At 41.6% G+C, this 19,887-nt stretch overlaps 1 protein-coding gene across 10 annotated transcripts in view; it reads left to right on the top strand.

Moving 5' to 3' along the window:
* kif1b (kinesin family member 1B) overlaps positions 1-19,887 on the top strand; it is a 64,330-nt gene that overhangs the window by 41,075 nt on the left and 3,368 nt on the right. For 4 of the 10 annotated variants that reach the window (XM_049582308.1, XM_049582311.1, XM_049582309.1 and 1 more), the window contains 27 exons: positions 682-787; positions 900-917; positions 1,917-2,065; positions 3,227-3,405; positions 3,606-3,743; positions 5,131-5,382; positions 7,170-7,288; positions 7,674-7,759; positions 8,032-8,161; positions 8,493-8,646; positions 9,486-9,576; positions 9,675-9,793; positions 9,958-10,013; positions 11,752-11,860; positions 12,543-12,609; positions 12,723-12,807; positions 13,789-13,894; positions 15,337-15,451; positions 16,030-16,163; positions 16,272-16,333; positions 16,431-16,576; positions 16,752-17,012; positions 17,119-17,190; positions 17,316-17,437; positions 17,538-17,690; positions 17,960-18,152; positions 19,719-19,837. In XM_049582308.1, coding sequence (XP_049438265.1) covers positions 682-787; positions 900-917; positions 1,917-2,065; positions 3,227-3,405; positions 3,606-3,743; positions 5,131-5,382; positions 7,170-7,288; positions 7,674-7,759; positions 8,032-8,161; positions 8,493-8,646; positions 9,486-9,576; positions 9,675-9,793; positions 9,958-10,013; positions 11,752-11,860; positions 12,543-12,609; positions 12,723-12,807; positions 13,789-13,894; positions 15,337-15,451; positions 16,030-16,163; positions 16,272-16,333; positions 16,431-16,576; positions 16,752-17,012; positions 17,119-17,190; positions 17,316-17,437; positions 17,538-17,690; positions 17,960-18,152; positions 19,719-19,837 — 3,341 coding nt within the window. The remainder of the gene's footprint in view (positions 1-681; positions 788-899; positions 918-1,916; positions 2,066-3,226; positions 3,406-3,605; positions 3,744-5,130; positions 5,383-7,169; positions 7,289-7,673; positions 7,760-8,031; positions 8,162-8,492; positions 8,647-9,485; positions 9,577-9,674; positions 9,794-9,957; positions 10,014-11,751; positions 11,861-12,542; positions 12,610-12,722; positions 12,808-13,788; positions 13,895-15,336; positions 15,452-16,029; positions 16,164-16,271; positions 16,334-16,430; positions 16,577-16,751; positions 17,013-17,118; positions 17,191-17,315; positions 17,438-17,537; positions 17,691-17,959; positions 18,153-19,718; positions 19,838-19,887) is intronic. The other 6 variants (XM_049582316.1, XM_049582315.1, XM_049582314.1 and 3 more) reach the window with 3 other exon arrangements.

Below are 19,887 nucleotides of genomic sequence, written 5' to 3'. Positions count from 1 at the left end.
AGTAGACTTTTGATTATTGATTGTGTAATATATCTTATCCTCACAGATTTTCAGGTAATCAGTAGCTTTCACTGCCAGTGTTTTTCTCACAGTATAAGCAGGATATAAAAGCACTGTAATATGTAAAGCTTTGATGCAGGCCTGAGAAGGAAAAACAGTCCAAAATTAATCTCAAGATTCAGGATTACGTTGTAAGTACATAGTGAAATTTGTCTTGGACATAAGGCTGGTACATGAAAATACATACAATGACAGTGTAGTAAAGTGTATTCAAATATGTGCAACACAGCCCTTCATTTCACACCCTCCTTACATCCTGAGTTTAGGAGAATCACTGATAGAGGGATTAAAGAGTCTTCTCCTGTGTTTAATTGGAACCCCATAGTGTCTACCTGATGGGAGCCATTACACATAATTACACATTGTATGTAATTGTAAACCCACTTTCATGTCACATTATTTACACATCGAGCTGCATGTATCCATTCATCATTCTGTACTTTTCTTGAATGTAGAAATAAAACAAGCAGCCTTATGGACTTTCAAAGTGAAGACTGTGCAGTAACACTATGTATTTTGGTTTGGAATGTGGTGCAGATGGCTGGCTGAGTTCACCTGTTGTTGCCGCTGATGGAGAATTGTCTATGTCCTCTTTCCTCGTCCCTTTGTGTCGGTGTCCAGGTGTACGAGAGCAAATTGCAGGAACTACAGAAACAGGTGGAGACTATTTCTCTGGTAGCCGAGACACCTGATGAAGAAGAGCTGGAGGAGGAGGAGGAAGAGGAAGGTGTGTACTGTCAGTCTTAAGTCTTGCAGATATTTCTTTACTTCATGTATTGAAGCCCCAAAAAAACAAATGTAAAAATACACTGTATGTTTTCTTCCACGTTTCTGTCCAGAGCCTAAACTTCCAGGATGTGCGTATAGTATTTCCTGTTCAATAATCACAACAATGTAACTTCATTCAGATTAATTCAGATTTGTTAATATTGCCATACTAATTACTCATTAAAGGTATTAAGTCAAACTAGTCCATGAGTAAATATCCTCTAATTCCTTTAAAATAAAACATACCACTAATAATAAAAAACACTGTGCTTTGAAAAGGACCATACTTGTAGATTTTTTTAATCTTTTAGCCCTTTAACTACAAATTTTTCCAGAACAAGCAGTCTTCTGATACAAATGTCTTTTCGTTCTTTCCAGGAAGTACAACACATTTTGAGTGAGGGAGGACAAATCAGCTTTTTGCCTTTCTCCGACTTGATGGATGATATCGTCCTAATTTACTCCTGTGTTTACAAACACTATTGATTTCACCAAACCTTTAACAACATCAAATTGATTAACTTAGTCGTGTTATGCATTTCAAGTCATCTCATCCATCAAGGTACTACGATGTTTAGTCGAAATAAAATGGTTCACTGGAATATAGTTGTTAATCAAGTTGAGAGCAATAGCCGGTTCTGCTTCTGTGTTCTGAGGCTAAACTTTGCTTTGCATTTGGATGACAGACTGTGGAAACAACACAGTGTCCATATTTCCTCCCTGTTTATCCTTAGGGTTTGATTTCCTAAAGTAGTGCTTGTGAATACTCTGCTTTTCTGCAGCCGACTGTAAATTTTTATCGTGGAGGTCCCTGAACACATCATAAAGGAAATGTTTTCAGCACAGTCACTGCTTGCAAGAAACATTGACGTGTAGTTAAGATGACAAAATGTTCCACATGATGGATTATCTAGAAGTGCAGGCAGTAATGTAAAGTACACAGAGTTTGTAGTTGGGCTAAAACAAGTGAAACCACTGGTATGGTCCTTTTTTGGATATTTTTTTTTTTGCGTTTGGTTTTACATTGCATGTGCGTGTGGGTGTTTGCATGTATGTTAACATTACCTGTGTCCCCTGTCTCCCTTCAGTGCCGTGGACTCAGCACGAGTTTGAGTTGGCTCAGTGGGCTTTCAGGAAGTGGAGGTACCATCAGTTCACCTCCCTCCGTGACCAGCTGTGGGGAAACGCCGTCTACCTGAAAGAGGCCAATGCCATTAGTGTGGAGCTAAAAAAGAAAGTAAGCAAAATTATTTTTCAGTTTAGCTTGTCATAGTTTTACATTGGTTAAAGGTCCAGTGTGTAGGGCTTAGGGGCATCTGGCTCTAGAAAGGGACATTTGCATTTTTACATTGGCCTTTGAACTCCTACTACACGCTTAACATGTAAGAAAATTCAGTTTTGCGACCTCACCTCTCGAAGCCATTATCTCCTCCACACTGGACCTTTTAGAAAGCAGGTTCGCCAGCTTTGAAAATAAAAAGAAATTATAAACTTACTTTGTGTAGCACATAACAGAAGAGTTTTAACCTGATTTACTGAAAACAAAATATTAAAATGTGAAAAAAAAACATTTGGAGACTTTATAAAGGAGAGATGTTAAAAGCTGAATGAAACATATTAGTGATCCTAAGTGTAGTTGTCCTCCAATATCGTACTTGCCTAACAGCCACATTTACAGAGGTGACTTACCGTCATAGCCATTTAGCATCAGGTTCCGGGAATCTCCACCGTGAAGCAAGATGACGGTGTAATGATGTCATGAAAGACGCCGCAAGATCAATTGAGATCTCTGTTCAGCCCTGTGTGATGCTAGTGGTTGATTGAACTCAACACTGATCTTAAAACATAATGTGTGTTTGAGATTGCAGAGGGCAATCCTTCACGTCACGCAGAGTGTTGACTCATTGTCACAGAGAGAAATTGAATTAGTTATGAACCAGAGGCTTGTCTGTGATGGTCCACCCTTCCCATCAGGAGACCAGTATGATTTACACTCTCATCCAGTTCCAGGCGCTGCATGATTGATAATGGACATGGGTCATCTGTCACAAGGAGATTTTCAGAGATTTTTATTTATCTTTTGGTTTCCGTCTGTAATTTATATCCAGTGTTGTTAATTGGTTTAGCGTTATGCCCCCAGAGGATGCTGGGAACAGACAGGCCACAAAATGGAGGGTGGTATGGATTTGTTTGACCTTTCAACCTTGGTGTTTTTGCAGTTAAAAAGAGCCATACTGGAAAAGACATTGCGTGTCCCCTGAGGCTTTTAATTGACAAAAACTGTGTACAAAGGCTCAGTGCTCTCATGCGTATTTCTTTTTCGTTGTTGACTTTGCTTGATGGTTTTTAAACTCTCCATTTTATTCTTCCCTTTCCAACCACGTTTCCAATTTTTCAGGTCCAGTTTCAGTTTGTCTTGCTGACAGACACTCTGTACTCTCCGCTGCCCCCTGAGCTACTGTCGCCAGAGCCAGAGAAAGAGCGTGACTCCAGGCCTTTCCCCCGTACAGTGGTGGCTGTAGAAGTTCAAGACCTGAAGAACGGAGCCACGCACTACTGGTCCCTTGATAAACTCAAGTAATGCTCATTCCTTAAACTAGTCAGCCTGTTGTCAGATCATTTCTAATGCCTTTACTTTCAGAATAAAATGTACAAAAAAAAATACAATAAATCATGAAATGGGCATGTGCACATCTCTTTCCTCCATCCATTAGGTGAGCTATATATTGCTTTTATGCTTCTCATTAATGTTAAGTGCACTCTGTCATCATTTGCAGGCAGAGGCTGGATCAGATGAGAGAGATGTATGACCGTGCTGGAGAAATGGCCTCTGCAAACCAGGAGGATGGCGAGGGCAGTCTGACAGGAAATGACCCCTTCTATGACCGCTTCCACTGGTTTAAACTTGTGGGGAGGTACGTAACACAACTACAGAAAAAATACACACAATACTGCACCTGTTCCTGTGGTTAATCATCAAACATCCTGTTTGAATGCTGTTTGTTGCCTGTTAGGGTTCTGCGTAACAGGTTTTGTTTTTGTGGCTTCACTCAGTCAGCTTTTGTGATCCATTTATTTAAGATGGATCTGTGCATTTACTTCCATTCTTCACTGTCATGGTCAAATTCTGTTCCACAGATTTATTTTCTGTCATCAGAGTCATGTGTATCAGTGGCATCAAATGTTTTGGCATCATTTATGTCTTGTGTTTTTTTGTTTTCCATTACAAATCTTTCATTGTAATTATTTTGTTGTTTTCATGTTTATAATTTTATTATTATTTTTAATAATATTTTATTTTATAAGATTTTATTTGGTGTACTTGAATTTATGTCACTTATCAGTACCCTTTGTGTATTTATTCATTTTGTTTTGACATCACATTTGATTTTTTTGTTTGCTTTTTTTTAAATCATAAATTGTCTCATTTTCATATATCTGTTGTATCATTTTGCTGTGTCTGTTGCCATTCTCATGTCAGTATTCCTTCTAGTTCATACAAAAGCTTGTAAACAACATGGCAGATTTGGATAACGTAGAATTGTGTGGCATTTTGCATTTCATCCTCTTTCAGCCAGCGTACATTAGAAGATTTATATGTTAATCCTTTTTAAAGTGGCATTTCAATTTGGTCTAAAATAGTCATGTTTCTATAAACTGCTGTGACACCCGGCAGCTTCTTGTAATACCTGCTCTTTATTAATTGAATCCCTCTGTTGCATTAGCAATAGCTTCAAAATAGTAGTATTAGAAAAAAATAATATTCTCAATTGATTTGGTTTTGCTAATCATCAAATTACCACCGGGCAGAAAAATGTAAGCACGTGTCATCTTTACCAATGAATGTACGACTACTGTTGGTGGTTAATTACTTTGCAATTCAATGATTAAAAAAACATGCTTATCTTTTTTATATTAGTACGTGGTTCTCAGGGGTGTAGAGCTGCCGGAGTGCACCGGAATGACACTTAGTCACTTTTTTCCTCATGTGAGGAAATAGAATATTTTACTTGTCACTGTGAACAGTGGCCACATAACCTTTAAAGGAGCCACAGCTTAACAGTGCATATGCATCATCGGTGCACTGTGGGCCTTAAACATATAGCACTACACCCCTGATGATTCTTTTTTATTTGTTGTAGGAAACTGTCAGACAACCTACCATTTGTGAGAAAACACTGCCAAAGTGAAATGCCACATCTGAGCTATATTTAATGAGGTGGCCTGTTTAACTCTTCTGTCACTCCATTGTTACCTTTCCTTGGTTCTTGCCACTGTTCCCCAAACCACCAACCTGCTCAGCTCCCCCATCTTCCACGGTTGTGTTAACGAGCACCTGGCCGACCGCACCCCTTCGCCTACCTTCTCCACCACTGACTCGGAGATCACAGAGATGGCGGACGAGCGCCAGAGCGAGATGTCCGACTTGATCGACGATGAGGCTTTCGTGGATGACACCAGCTCAGATGCCGGCACCGAAGAGGGCTCGGACATCTTCAGCGACGGCCAGGACCCCTTCTACGACCGCTCCCCCTGGTTCATCCTGGTGGGAAGGTTGGTGACTGGCAGTGGCATTCCCTCGTCCTCCACATGCAGGCTGGGACAGGAGTTTGGGCAGATGATGGCTTGGTTTAGTGTAGTGTAGTTGTACTGTAAAAAGTATGAAAAAAAGCAAATTGATGATGATTAACATTTTATGAAACAGGCTTGGATGAATTCATGTTCAGTTTTTGTCTGAAGATGTTGAAATAGATGAAGGACAGTCTGATGCTGCACTTAACAGCAGTGTTCAGTAGCTGTTTAAGCAGCAGTATATACTGTACGAGACAAGATGTCCTTTTAGGTTTTATTTTGGTCTCTGGGAAATCAGAATCTTAAAAAAGATGTGAGCAAATACTAAAAGCATATCCCTTATTAATTATCAGTAAAGCCCTCCTTGGTGAAAGAATAATTTCAGAATCAGATCGTGTATTCATAGCAGCTTTGCAGAGATAAATTGGACCAGTCTTGGATTTAATATGATTAGTCATGCCTCTGTGCTCTCAGGCCTGCTTTGTGTGAGTTACTTTTAATTTAGACTTGGTTCCTAAAAATTGAAAAGCCACCATCCCTTTCTCTCCCACTCCTCCCAGTGTGATGTCTCATCCCCTGCCACATCACAGCGCTGACTGTATTAACTACCATCTGTGTGTGAACTACATGTATTCTCTGTGTCTAAGTTGATTAGCTGTCTGTCATTTTATTTTATTTTTTTAATACTTTATACCTTGTTTGATTTTTTTCTTTGTTTTATTTCATTACATAAAGACATTTGTTTTTATAACCTTGTTTGTTTTAACATTGCTCCTGGGATTTATTGTAGATACTATTAACTCACTGGTAGTCGACAGTCACATAATCATGCTTCTTTGTGTTTGTATTAATTCATTGTCAGGGTGGAATAATGTGCTGCAGCCGCATTTGAAATCACAGCACACGTTGTACCTAGGCTGTTGCCTCAGCGCTCTAAACGTCATAGCTGAGTAATTAACAGTGTGTGCCAGTCTTAGATCAATGCAGGCAACGAGCCAGCCAGACTGCAACAGTCATAGCTCAGCTACCTCGTCACTGTGACTTCAGAGATTTTACAGATTGATATCTCCCCCGCCTTGGCCTTGAGCCTCCCAGCAGAGGGAGAGGAGGGAGGGGGGACAGAGAAAGACTGGGTCACCCGGGGTGCAGCAAAACAAATCAAGCCCCACAAAACAAAATGTCAGTGAGTGTGTGAGTTAGAGACTAACATCGCCATAATACGACACAATAAACCACTCCTTTACAGCCTTTACTGCTGCATCCCAGGCGATCTGTCATCACCCCGTCACGCAGTTTAAAAATACAGAGGAAGGTTTAAACTGCTGCTGATTTCAGTGCCCTGAAGCAATTATAATTACATGTTCACTTTTTTCTCATTTGTTTTGGTTTTGCTCATTCCTTAACATAACTGTCACTAATATTATATTGGATGTTATAGTAGTCATTAATATATGCTAAACGCTGGAGATGTTTGTGCTTATTAAAAGATGTTTGAATCATTGGTAAGACATAATTATCAATCAGTAGATAATGTAGAGCTATCAGAAAATTGTCTCTATGTAACTACTCTGATATTTCTTTTGAAAATGGATATCTAATTTGCTTGTAATAGGCTTAATTAAAATGCAATGGATGGCTGTTACGTAACAAACAAAATATGCACTATAACAAAAACAACTTTAATGTCCTTTGGATGGAAAGACTGCAGTCGTTCCACACTGCGCCAGATTCAGATTCTCACGTCTCTCTCTTTTCATTTTTACTCTCAGAGCTTTCGTATACCTGAGCAACCTTCTCTACCCTGTGCCACTGGTGCACCGTGTTGCCATAGTAACAGAGAAGGGCGAGGTGCGTGGTTTCCTACGTGTGGGGGTCCAGGCTATAGCTGGTGAGTAATTAATGAGATTGATGAGCAAGACTGTGAGGTTCTTTATGCACAGGCTACGTCCTGCTAATCAGCTGTGTGATGTCTTTGTAAAGCAGACTGTTTATCTTTGTTATCTCACAAAGTATCAGAGAAATAACATGGTTGTTAGATGGAGAAGAGCCCTTAAAAGGACATATACTATTGCTAATATTCAGATACAGAATTATATTTAACTCAAACCAAGTAGCTGGATAAATGTCTCTTGAAAACTTTTTAAAAAGCAGCCGATCTGGTGGCAAAGAGAAGATTCCCTTAGATTCTCGTATTCCTTTTGATTTGCTTTGACAGTTTAAGACAGCCATATCTGTGAAAGACCCTGATAAAAGTATGGTTTGTCTCTTTGTAGCTGACGAGGAGGCCCCAGACTACGGGTCAGGAGTTAGACAGTCGGGAACTGCCAAGATTTCCTTTGATGATGAGTACTTTAAAAAGGTAAGCCCTGAGTCAGATGAAAGAAATTTTGAACAGACTTTCAGTCTGTCTGCGTGAGAGAGTGGGTGTATAATATTTGGGTTAAAACATGAAGTCAGCACAGGAAAATGTTTTTTGTTGAAGTTTTTTACTGTTTATTCATCTCCTATAGCCTTACTCCTTATTCATGTAGTATTGCTCAATAATACAGAAACACCTTCACACAGGTTTGTTTGTTTTCTGTCTATCAGCTATATACTGATGTCTTCCTCCTCTTTCATCTGTCTATTCAGAATGACTTTCCCTCCACGGTTATGACCCGCTCCGGCATGTCCCTGGAAGAGCTGCGCATTGTGGAGGGTCAGGGCCAGAGTTCAGAGGTCATCACACCCTCAGAGGAGCTCAACAGAATCAATGACATGGGTACGGCTGTCAGACCTTCACCTCTCCACTCGTAAATTTCGACCTCTCAGCCCAATGGGAAACACACTTGGCAGATGGTCCTGTTGAATGCAAAGGAGGGCTTCAAATGTATAGTCATGGAAATGAGACTGAAGCAGTGTTTTTTTCCTTTTACTTTGTGAAGGAATGTTTCTACAAATCACAACCTCAATAATATGCAGAAACCAGTCTGATGGTATTGTGCCGAGCTTAGAATTCATATGCAGATTGCCAAGCACAGCCGCAGGTGCAGCTGATTTTCAGTAAATCACAGCTCGAGTCCTCCTAACCTTCCCCTGTGGCTTTTCTTCAGACCTCAAGCTGGGTAACATCGCAGACACCAAGCTGAGTTGTGGTGACGGTCTGGCAGGCCAGCTGGAAGTGGGCAGCATCTTTACCTTCCGTGTTACTGTGCTCCAGGCCAACGGCATCCCGCCGGAGTACGCAGATATCTTCTGTCAGTTCAAGTGAGTACACAGTCCTCAAAAATAGAATTAGTCAGGTTGGCCTCACGTCCTTTTAAGTCTTAAAATGTCTTAAACATGTTTCCTAATAAAAGGCCTTAAAAAGTATTCAATTTTCTTAAATTCAGATTGGATGGGTCCTAAATATTTTTGAGTCATGTCACTGCAAGAATTTCCAAACCAAAGTTGATGGGAGAAACTATTCTGACACAACACCTGCATGCACACAGTGCCCCTATTTTTACCTCCTTCTACACATTTAGATCACACAATGAAACTGCGTCATTAAATTAAGGCCCTGTTAGCCAGCCTGTTCACAAGTTTATTCTTTCTGTGCGGAGCAAAAACACATAGTATCATGAGTGTCATTTTACTCTACTGTTCATTTTGAACTTACACCAGTGTGTTTACTTGGTCTTGGAAGGTGTATATTTTCACTGTTGGTGTGTATTTGCGCCCTAAGTTTGGTCTAAAATTGCATTTAGGTGGTATTAAAAAGGTCTTAAAAAGCCTTATACTTAACTTGATACCCGCAGACACCCTGGTCTGTAGTAACTTAAATCTTAATGTCAGAGCTGTATAATTAAAAACAGCTTACTAGAATAAATGTACATGAAATTTTGTGACTCAGTAGGTTTGAAAATTATTTAAGTTCACTAATTAATTAAAATCAATTAGATGATTCATACAACTGTATTGTTAAAATTAAAAAAGCATTTACAGTATCAATAGAGAATGACTGCTCTCTACTTGGCTCAGTCTTTTGTACCATAAGGAAACATCCTCATATTGTTTAAAAATAAAACTGACACACTGACACTCATTCATGTTTCTTTCTTCAGTTTCCTGCATCGTCACGACGAGGCTTTTTCTACTGAGCCTCTGAAGAACACTGGCAAAGGAGCCCCTCTGGGCTTTTACCATGTCCAGAATGTAAGTGCACACACACTCACACATACTGTACTTTACTGCTCTTTGACAGCTTCATGTTAATTCATTTTGACGACACCTGTTTTTCACTGTTTGAACAGGTTTCAGTTGAGGTCACAGAGTCCTTCATTGAATACATCAAGAGCAAGCCCATCGTGTTTGAAGTGTTCGGCCACTACCAGCAGCACCCGCTGCATCTTCATGGCCAGGACCTGATCAGGTTGGTGCTGTTAATAAAATTATTTCCACTGTAGAGATGCTGTATTACTTTAAAGAAAGTTTTTCTGATGCTGTATTATTCATATTTGGTGCACCTGATAGACTTTGTTGAATTTTTCCAATTGGTTTCTGTATTTTAAGTCGGTTGTACATTCATTTTAACAGTCCTCCAACACCGTCAAGGAAATACTATCCTATTCCCATGCCTCTGTCTAAACCAGGTAAGGATTTTAATGTCCTCGCAGTGTAACAGCAGAATGTTCTGCACTGTCACCCTCATTTCAGCATGTTTCTTCTGCTCATATTGGTTATATCAGCATGCCTCATATGTCCTTCCACTTTTCTTTCATTTCTCGCTTCCTCTGGATTTTTTTGTCTCACTCTCCCACCATCCATAATCCTCTTACCCAACTCCATCCTCCCTTTCCCACATCTCCTGTTTCACACTTCCCCTCCAATCTCTCAATATTCGCACAACATCATACACTAAAACACCAGACCATACCCGTAAGATAGAGCTGGTCCGCTACCTGATGAGTGGCTATGTGAACGGCAAAGTGCTGGACACGCTGTCCGAGCACGCCAACGCCCTGGCCTCCACTGCTGTGGCCAGTCTGGAGGACGAGGCAGACCAGCTCTCTCACTTCATCTGCCTCCCAGTGCCAAATGACCCTGTGTTTGTTGTGCCCAGGCACCATGGTTGGTACAGCAGAAACTGTAGTAGTTGGGGCATTAGATGCACCTGTGTTGTAGTGATTAGACTAGTGCTGTGCTTTGCTCACGTGGTGCTCTGAGACTGCAGGCAGCAGCACCACAAAGCTCTGCAGTGGTTATGTGTGCTGCACCTCACTGCAGGTCTATTTAGGTCCAGTCAGCTCAGTCCAGCCCTCCCCTGTCGCTTACAGTCTGGCCTGAGCTGACACCTTCAGGTAAACCTGCTGCATGTGCTAAATCCTAAACCAAATAATGAAACAGGTATTTATCATTATCCAAGAGGATCCCTGACATAGCATTCACAGCAGAATACAGAGGCTTAAGCCTTTATAGGTTCAGCTGCAGTCCAATTACGGTAGTTTTCATGTGGAATAATGTTCATTTCAACCATATTGAACACAAATGAATGTAGCCGTGTGCCTCAGAGATTAGCCCGTTTCAACAGCAACATAATCCTGACGTGTCTGACAGCAGGGTGCTGTCAGTGGTGGTGTAATCTGTGATTTAGCCCCTCATAGCATCTCAGTATGTGCAGCTGTTAGGTTTGAATATCATCATGTTGTATTTTGCCTGGTGTCTGTGTCCAGCTTATTTCAGTAATAATGGACTTTATGATTAACACGTCCTTTAAAGGTGTACAATGTAGGAGTTGTCAGGTACTGTTTGTAAGCAGTATCACCATGGAAAGTCAAAGCCATCCCCAGATGCACTCGGGTTTGCTTTATCTGCGATTTATCAGTGCTGTTTTTGATTTTTGTAGCTTCCTCTTGGATGTGCGCTACTTACACTATAGCAGCTTGTCACAACCTTTCTATTAAGCCCAGAGTTTGGCCTCACTTGTGCACTGTGCATAGTAATGTCCAGAAAGAAGCAAAATAAAAAGAAAATACAGGCCGAGGGCAGAGTCTCTGCAGAAAAAAACAACGCCACACACTTGTAGTGGGTCATAAGTGATAATTTATAGGGATTATTTTTGTATGAGTCTTTCATTTGTTTGTCCTGCATAGTATACATTTAGATACTGGTGTTACAGCATAGGTGTTGGCTAATGGCTCGGTCCAGGCTTCTGCAGTGTGTTCACATCACATATCCAGCTTCCATTTATTAAACCAGTTGATTATAGTTAATGTCTGTCACTTATTTTCATTCATCCGCTCTGAAATTAACAGATACCCCCTCTGTGTGTGTGTGTGTGTGTGTGTGTGTGTGTGTGTCTGTGTGTCTGTGTGTCTGTGTGTGTGTCAGTTCCAGCCACCAAGCTGAACACCATCACTAAGTCCAACCTGGGTCAGTGTGTCAGCAAGTACGACCTGCTGGTCTGGTTTGAGATCAGTGAGCTGGAGCCCACTGGAGAGTGAGTGTCTACACTTTCATCTCATATTCACACACAGCAGCAAGTAAAATGTTATCAGATACTTGATGTTCAGTGTTATTTTAAAAAGACACGTGAGGTCTCAGATTCATTTCAAAGTGCTCTTAAAGTTGAAAGCAATACTGTCAAATTAAAAGTTTGATTTTGTTTCCGCAAAAGAAATTTATATTACACATTACAGTAGGCAAACAATATATGAAAGAGTTAAAAGAGAATAAGATGAAGAAATACTGTATTTATATATAAGCATTAAATATCTACCTCTGTACCTCCAATAAGAGTCATATTTAGCAACATAACACCTGCATAATATGTCCTTAGACTTCAGAACCTCCCAGCAACAACTTGATATAAGCCATGGCCACAAACACAGTAAAAACCTAATATGACAGGTTCATAAAAATAAAAGTTGTTGTGAGTTTTGTAAGCCTCAGTACAGGTTAGAGGGTCTGTGGAGCTCAGGTCTCTACGAGGGCATATTTCAGCAGCAAATGAACAGTAAGTCAGTGTAAACTGTGAAAAAATTAAGAAGATTTGAAACATTTGCCTTTGAACCAGAACATGTCTCCCTTTTGTGTGCCATTGTCCAGGCAGATGTATTATTTTTTAATACAGTTCTCCCAAAGAACACCATGAGATGAGTGTGACCTCCCTCCTTCCACAGGTACATCCCGGCTGTAGTGGATCACAGCGGAGGACTGCCCTGCAATGGCACCTACCTACTGCACCAGGTACTGGAGATCAGCACAATTCCTAATAATCACACTAATTTTATAACCTTCATGGCATTGCACTCACTGTTAACTTAAAGAAACATGATAACCTCCTGTTATGTGTGCTGCAGGGGATCCAGCGGAGGATCACGGTGACTCTCATCCATGAGAAGGGAAGTGAGCTCCACTGGAAGGATGTTCGCGAGCTGGTCGTGGGTAAGTGGTCTTCCTTCAGGGATTACTACCTTTCTACACCAAACAGGCACCAGAAATGTGAAACGCTGCTGTTTCACAGTAGAAGAGAATCAAGTGTTGTTACATGATTGTTTCCTCATTCACACAGCAGAATAATCAGTGGGACACCCTGACAATATTATACAACACCTTTTATTGTCTCAAAGGAGGCAGCACTGAATATATTTCCTCAGTCACAATCCCAGTCTGGGGAGCTGCGTCTGTTTCGCCTCAGGCCGCCTCTCTCTTTAGTAGTTTATACTGTAGCTGTAGCTGATGGACGAAATAATTACATTTCACATTTTACACTCTGAGCTGCTGACATGTTTATCTAGAGATGCTCATGAGTGAGCAGACATGCGTGTCTTGCTGCTGGACACTGTGACATCATGGCTGTTAACAGACAAACTGGCTGGTAAACTACTTGTCCTTAAAACTCAGAGATCTGGAGTTGGGGAAGCAAAAGAGGCGTGACGTGTGTGACATGTAACCAAATAGCATTGGCCTCTACTGGGACATACAACATACATGTCAGTAGGGCTTTCTAAAGAATAACAATGACATTAACCTAGTAATATGAACTATTTGCTGTCCCTGCGGTTGATCTTGTTCTCTGCCCGGAGGGTAAGAAGCTCCTGGACCGCATTGTGTCCCCAATTTACTGACGTTTTCGGTTACTGTTATTCTTCTGTGAATTAGCTGCTAAATGCTGCTCCTCCTGCTGGCTTCCCTTTTACACAGACGTCAATTCGCCCTGTTACTACCTCTGTTAGCGGCTTCAAGGCGAGACAACTCTGTCCCTCCATTACGTGATCTTACCTCTTGTACATAACAGTGAGGCAGAAGAACAGAGCGCAACATTCCCTCCCTGAACAAGGGGTTACTCTTCGGAGAGTTGCCATATAAAGCATGTATAATCCATGACAAGATGTTGATGTGTTGTGCTGCGCTGTGTCCCACCAGGTCGTATCAGGAACAAGGCTGAAGTGGACGATAGCGCTGCTGATGCCGTCCTGTCCCTCAACATCATTTCTGCCAAGAACATCAAGTCATCCCACAATTCCAACAGGTAGCTGAAATACCCACCAGCTATTTATAATAATCGGTATAATGCTTGTTTTCTGATTATTACTCCAAGCCTCATCTGAAACACCTTTTTTAAATACAGCAAATGTCAACCTTAGTTGTTTTGATGTTTTTTTCCATTATTGCCACATGTTACTGTTGATGTCTTTTTCTTAAAAACATTAGAAACAGTATCATCTGTGTGTGTCCTTGTCTTTATATTTGCTGAAGGCTTGGTGGAATCATTGCATGAGAACTTCCATTTTCGCTGCTGTTAATTTTCCTGTTAATTTGCTCCATTGTCTCTGTTGCCTGACTCTCTGTGCTTCTCTCTTTTTTTGTCTGTGCACTCTCTTCTTTCCTCCTGCTGCGGCTGGATTCTTGATTGTGCTCAGGCTTTCTATTGATAAGGATATTGATAGGTACCAGTGACCAGAGAACATAAGGCTCCTTCTGTGAAAGACCTTTATGCTTCTCTTTAGTCCTGTAGATTCATAGAAATAAGTCCTCCACAGTTTGTGTTTTTATTGGCATGTTGCATTAGGTCTGCCTTTATGTCCATCAGTATTTAGCATCTGAAAAATGAATCCTATTCTAACTAAGTTACGCAAAAGTAAAGGCACTCTTACATGCAAATGCAAAACCCTTTTTGTATCAGTGTGTGTCATGGTATGTTGATCTCCTGTGGCACCCAGATTCAAAATGAATGCTTTCCTCTCAGCTGTTATTCACTGTGTGAGTTGTAGCTCAATAACAACCAAGGCCATTGAGGCACCAGCAGGGCAGCTCTGGCTGTCAGTCTGTGGGTAAGACTGCCCCCTGCTGCCAAAGACTGGAACAGCAAAAACCATGAAAGAGCCTCACAAACAGTCATTTCTGTTGAACAATGTGCAGTAAACAGCAGAAATTAATGTATTTCTTTTGGTTTATATATCTGTCAAGTAGTCTGATGCTCTTTACATTGATACTGTGAGGTATATTATTTGTATTGTAGCTTAAACATGTCATAAAGAACACATTGTAAATTCTGCTTGCTGCTGTTTGGGTTTGTGCCAGCTGTCACACACACGGCTCGCTGCACTCGCCACATTCCTGACACTCTGTTAACTACTGCGGCTCCTGATCACGTTGTGTCTATTGTCAAGCTCTCACCTCGGTGTGCTTCCTCACATCTAGTCATGACTGAGGATAGGTGTGAGGGCCACTTCAATCACTGCAGTGTTCACTGTCATAGTTGTACTCCACCACATCAGTAACAGAGTATCTGACTCTCTGTTTGGTCAGTTACAAAATTAGACTTTTATCACTGCTGCTGTTTGCACACAGATCCCACACACTGTTGTTAACAAAGCATCAAGCAGGACTTTATAGAAGATAACACTGTGTAAGTAAATTTCGCTGTAATTTTGTCGATAATTGAAGATTTTTTTTGGTTTTCCCTTTTAGGACATTCTACCGCTTCGAGGCAGTGTGGGACAGCTCCCTGCACAACTCCCTCCTGCTAAACCGAGTCACTCCATATGGAGAGAAGATTTATATGACCCTGTCTGCATATCTGGAGGTTTGTCATTGCTCCTCTGTGTTGTACCTTTTTGCATTCATCTCTATGGAATTATTTCTACTGCATGGCAGAGTCTTGCACAGGTTTAATGTCCAAGACCTGCTCCTGCCCCAACACCACGATGTGCAATACCACTCTTGCCTCACCACCTGCACATATGACCAATTAGTTCTGTATAGTTCATACATAAATATGCCATTTTAAAATAGCCAAGCTACAGTCGATAGCGACTGTAATTTTTTTTAATCAACTCAACCCAGATTTTTTTTAAAATGGCGGCTCGCAAAACTATGCCGTACAATTGATGACGTGCGGATGTCCCTCTGTATGTTTGCCGATGAAAGGATTCAGTGAATGACGTATTGAAGATTATGTCACAGCAGTTTTATGTGGCATTGCCATGGCAATCGGCTGATAATGCCGCCGACACTGAGGGGGTACTTTCCACAGTAGAAAACAAAACAGAGAACATACCTGAGTCAAGTGAGTCGAGTGGTACCATGAGTGGAAATGCAGCATCTGTTTACCCCTCCGTATGTCAACGTATCTAACATACCTGCCGTGTCTCCTCTTCACAGCTGGACCACTGCATCCAGCCTGCTATTATTACCAAAGACATCTGCATGGTCTTCTACTCCCGAGACGCAAAGATCTCCCCTCCCCGTTCCCTCAGGAACCTCTTTGGGAGTGGGTACTCGAAAACCCCTGACTGGTAAGACTCCCATTTTGTGGTAATGTCTTTCACCCAAAGTTAAAGACAGCTGGATCATGTTATAGCCATACAGTACCCTAAAATAGGATCTCCTCTGGTTCATTACAGCAATCGAGTCACTGGCATCTACGAGCTGAGCTTGTGCAAGATGTCTGACACTGGAAGCCCAGGTGAGCAACATCATCATCAGATGTTTTAAGACAAGCTGCCAGTTTATCATGACTCCTCTGAAAGCCTTGTCCTAATGTGTGCTTTTGTCCTGAGCAGGGATGCAGCGGAGGAGGAGGAAGGTTCTGGACACTTCAGTGGCTTATGTGCGTGGGGAGGAGAACCTGGCCGGCTGGAGGCCCAGAGGAGACAGTCTCATCCTGGAGCACCAATGGGAGCTGGAGAAAATGGAGCAGTTGCATGAAGTGGGTCCTTAAAGATCACACTCACCTGCAAGCTAAAAAAAACCCACTCTTTTTTGACCTTTCAAATCTTTCCTTTGTCTCCCCATCTGAGAGAAAATACCCACTTTCTTCTGTCAAAGTTTTTTCACATAATGGAAACTTAACTTATACCTAACTCTGCCCCTGTCATTCATAGGTGGAGAAGACCCGCCACCTGCTCCTGCTAAGGGAGAAGCTGGGAGACGCAGCTCCAGTGGGAACAGCTCCCACCACCAAGTCCCTGAGCGAGCTGCTGTCGCCCAGCATGAGCTCCGACAGCCTCTCCACCTCCACCTCCATCTCCTCTCAGATCTCCAGCACCACCTTTGAAAGCGCCATCACGCCCAGCGAGAGCAGCGGCTACGACTCGACCGACATCGAGAGCCTGGTGGATCGTGAGAAGGAGCTGGCTACTAAGGTGAGAGCACCTTCAGTGTTACGGGATACTGACAGTGATGATTTACTGTTTGCTGCAGAGTTCCTCTCCTCCTCTAACAGATAAGCCTCATCTTTGTTCTCTGTAGTGCCTGCGCCTCCTGACACACACCTTCAACAGTGAATATAACCAGGTGGTCAACAGTATCAGTGACTGCAAGGTGAGTAACGACTGAAAGAAACGATACACTTTAAAAGTAGTTAATATGTTCACGCTGTCTGGTTCAGATTTATCTCAGTGCTCATATTCTGCCTAACAACTGTTTCATGCTCTTTTTGCCCTCAGCTGTCTGACATCTCACCAATGGGACGTGACCCATCAGTGACCAGCTTCAGCAGCGCCACTCTCACCCCTTCCTCCACCTGCCCTTCTCTGTCTGACTCCCGCTGTGGTTCCATAGACCAGAAGTAAGGCTTTTACTCTCACTCAACACTCAATTCATTGTGGTAGATTTGATAATACACAGGCTGTTAGCGTGATGCTAACTTGGAGCACTTTCTTCCTAAGGACCCCAGAGAACAGCTCCCGTGCCTCCAGTCCCTCCTGCTCAGACTATGAAAACTTCCCGATGGTTCCCAGTCTGGAGACCTCCTACTTAGCACGAGCTGGGAAGAACGAGTTCCTCAACTTGGTGCCTGATATTGAAGAAATGAGGCCAGGGTGAGTGTTGACATGTTTGCTCTTCTGCTATTATGTTCGTCTGAAAGATTTTCTCTTCTTTCCACTTTTATGTGCAGTGATGTAATTTTAGAAAGTCAATATGAGATGCATCTCACAGAGCAAACACAAACCAATAATCCTGTTTTCCAATCCAAGCAGAAATAATGTGAATTGATTTCTGATCCCTGGTGTTTTCAGCTGGAAGCAAACCTAATTTTCTTTCTGCAGGAAAACAAAACAGCCTCTCTTTTTCTTCTTGCTCCTTATAGATCCGTAGTTTCCAAGAAAGGTTTCCTAAGCTTCATGGAGCCACGCTCCAACTCGTGGGTGAAGCACTTTGTGGTCGTGCGCCGGCCCTACGTCTTCATCTACAACAGCGACAAGGACCCGGTGGAGCGGGGCGTCCTCAACCTCTCCACAGCACAGGTGGAATACAGTGAAGACCAGCAGGCCATGCTTAAGGTAGAGTATCATGTCTTCAAGTGTATTTCTGCTTCTCAACATTTGTCACTGCCAACAGATGAATGACACTTACACAGTAAATACCATAGACTTTATCATAAAGATGGGCAACTGGACTGCTTCCTTAAAGTGAAGCCAAAACATCTCCATCGCTCCCTGCTGGCTGGCTGCAGTGCAGGACCAAACTAAAAAGTCAAAGTGCATATCAAAGGAATTTTTCCCAAAGATGTTTTTTGTAATTTTAGTCTTAGAGTGCTAGGTGCTTTCCAAATCCACAATTCAACCAGTCAACAAGGGGCCACAAGCAGAGTTTCTACAGACTTTCAGAGAGTCCGCTTGGTGTGCAGACTTCAGCAGACTTTACTGATTTAATAACCCAAAATTCATTGCAAAATGGACATGACATTGTGGGTATTTCAGCTGCTTTTCCAAAAAAATAAAAAAACTTATGAATGTGTAAAGTAGTTATTGATAGTTAGGTCTATAAAAATGCTACTTGAATTGTGAAGGCCAGAAATAATATTCAGCCACATCATGATACAGAAATATGTTTAAGTCTAGGCTCTAGAGGGACTGAAAATGCATTTTGTTATCGTAGCACATCAGGCTGTGCAGTGTAATAGGCTAAAAAATTGGCTGAAAAACAACAAAGGAAGGTCTTCTCATGTTAGTAATACCCAATTTATTGACTCATTGTCCTGTCTTTAATTGCAAACATTTCTCTTTTTAAACATGTGTAGCCTGTATGTAATACAGAGATGTCTTAATACATTTTTGTTCAGTCACATAAAAGGTTAGACTTGGGATTTAGATTTTGTCATCCACAAGGACAGAGGAGTAGCCACTATTCATTACCTTCTATGACATATATATGAATATGACAGCAGCGATAGTTGAACGTTTCCGCGGCAATGAGTAAAACGTCTTAACTGCTGTCTATCAGCTGCTTGCAGTCTCTGGCCACATGTTAACAGTAAATACGTCACACTACATGCAACTGAAGTCTGCAAGGGCTGCAAGTCCAAAGGGTTGACATTCAGATTCAGCCTCTGGCTCCAAATGATGTCACCAGTGTAAGATGACGGTGGCCGTGTCTGGGATATTTTAGCTTTATTGTTGTACAGTGGGAGAATGTGGAGAATGTGGAGACATGTTGTCCATCTTTATATACAGTTGCACGATACACATTGCAAGACTGTAATATTGTATACAGGGATTTATTTTTAATAAGTTGAAAGAGAGTATCAGTAGAAAACTGCACTTTGAATGTAACTATCATTCTTTTTTTTTGGTGCCCTTTGTGATCATGTCAGTGTTCAATAAAAGATATGGATTGGTTAAAGCAGCAGAACTCAGAATTGAGTACACCTTAATATCTGTTTATTCATAGCACATAATGTTGTTATTGCAACATTCAGCGTTATCACATTTCAGATCTTTTCCCCATATGGTGCAGCCCTAGAAAAAAATAACATCGACAACAGCTCTTAAAAACTTGTATCCTTTAGTTTGATAGAAAACCCCAAAGCTGTGCAGCATGACCAATATTTGTTGTTTATTTTGCAGACTCCCAACACATTTGCAGTGTGCACAAAACATCGAGGAATCCTCCTGCAGGCCAACAATGAGAAAGACATGAATGACTGGCTTTACGCATTTAACCCCCTGTTAGCAGGAACGATAAGGTACACACACACACACACACACAATTCTCTTACACAACGCTGAGCAGGAA

The sequence above is a fragment of the Epinephelus fuscoguttatus genome, linkage group LG7 (genome assembly GCF_011397635.1).
Source record: "Epinephelus fuscoguttatus linkage group LG7, E.fuscoguttatus.final_Chr_v1".
Lineage (NCBI taxonomy): Eukaryota > Metazoa > Chordata > Actinopteri > Perciformes > Serranidae > Epinephelus > Epinephelus fuscoguttatus.
The sequence above is the reverse complement of the archived record's forward strand: the minus strand, read 5'-3'. Positions and strand labels throughout refer to the sequence as shown.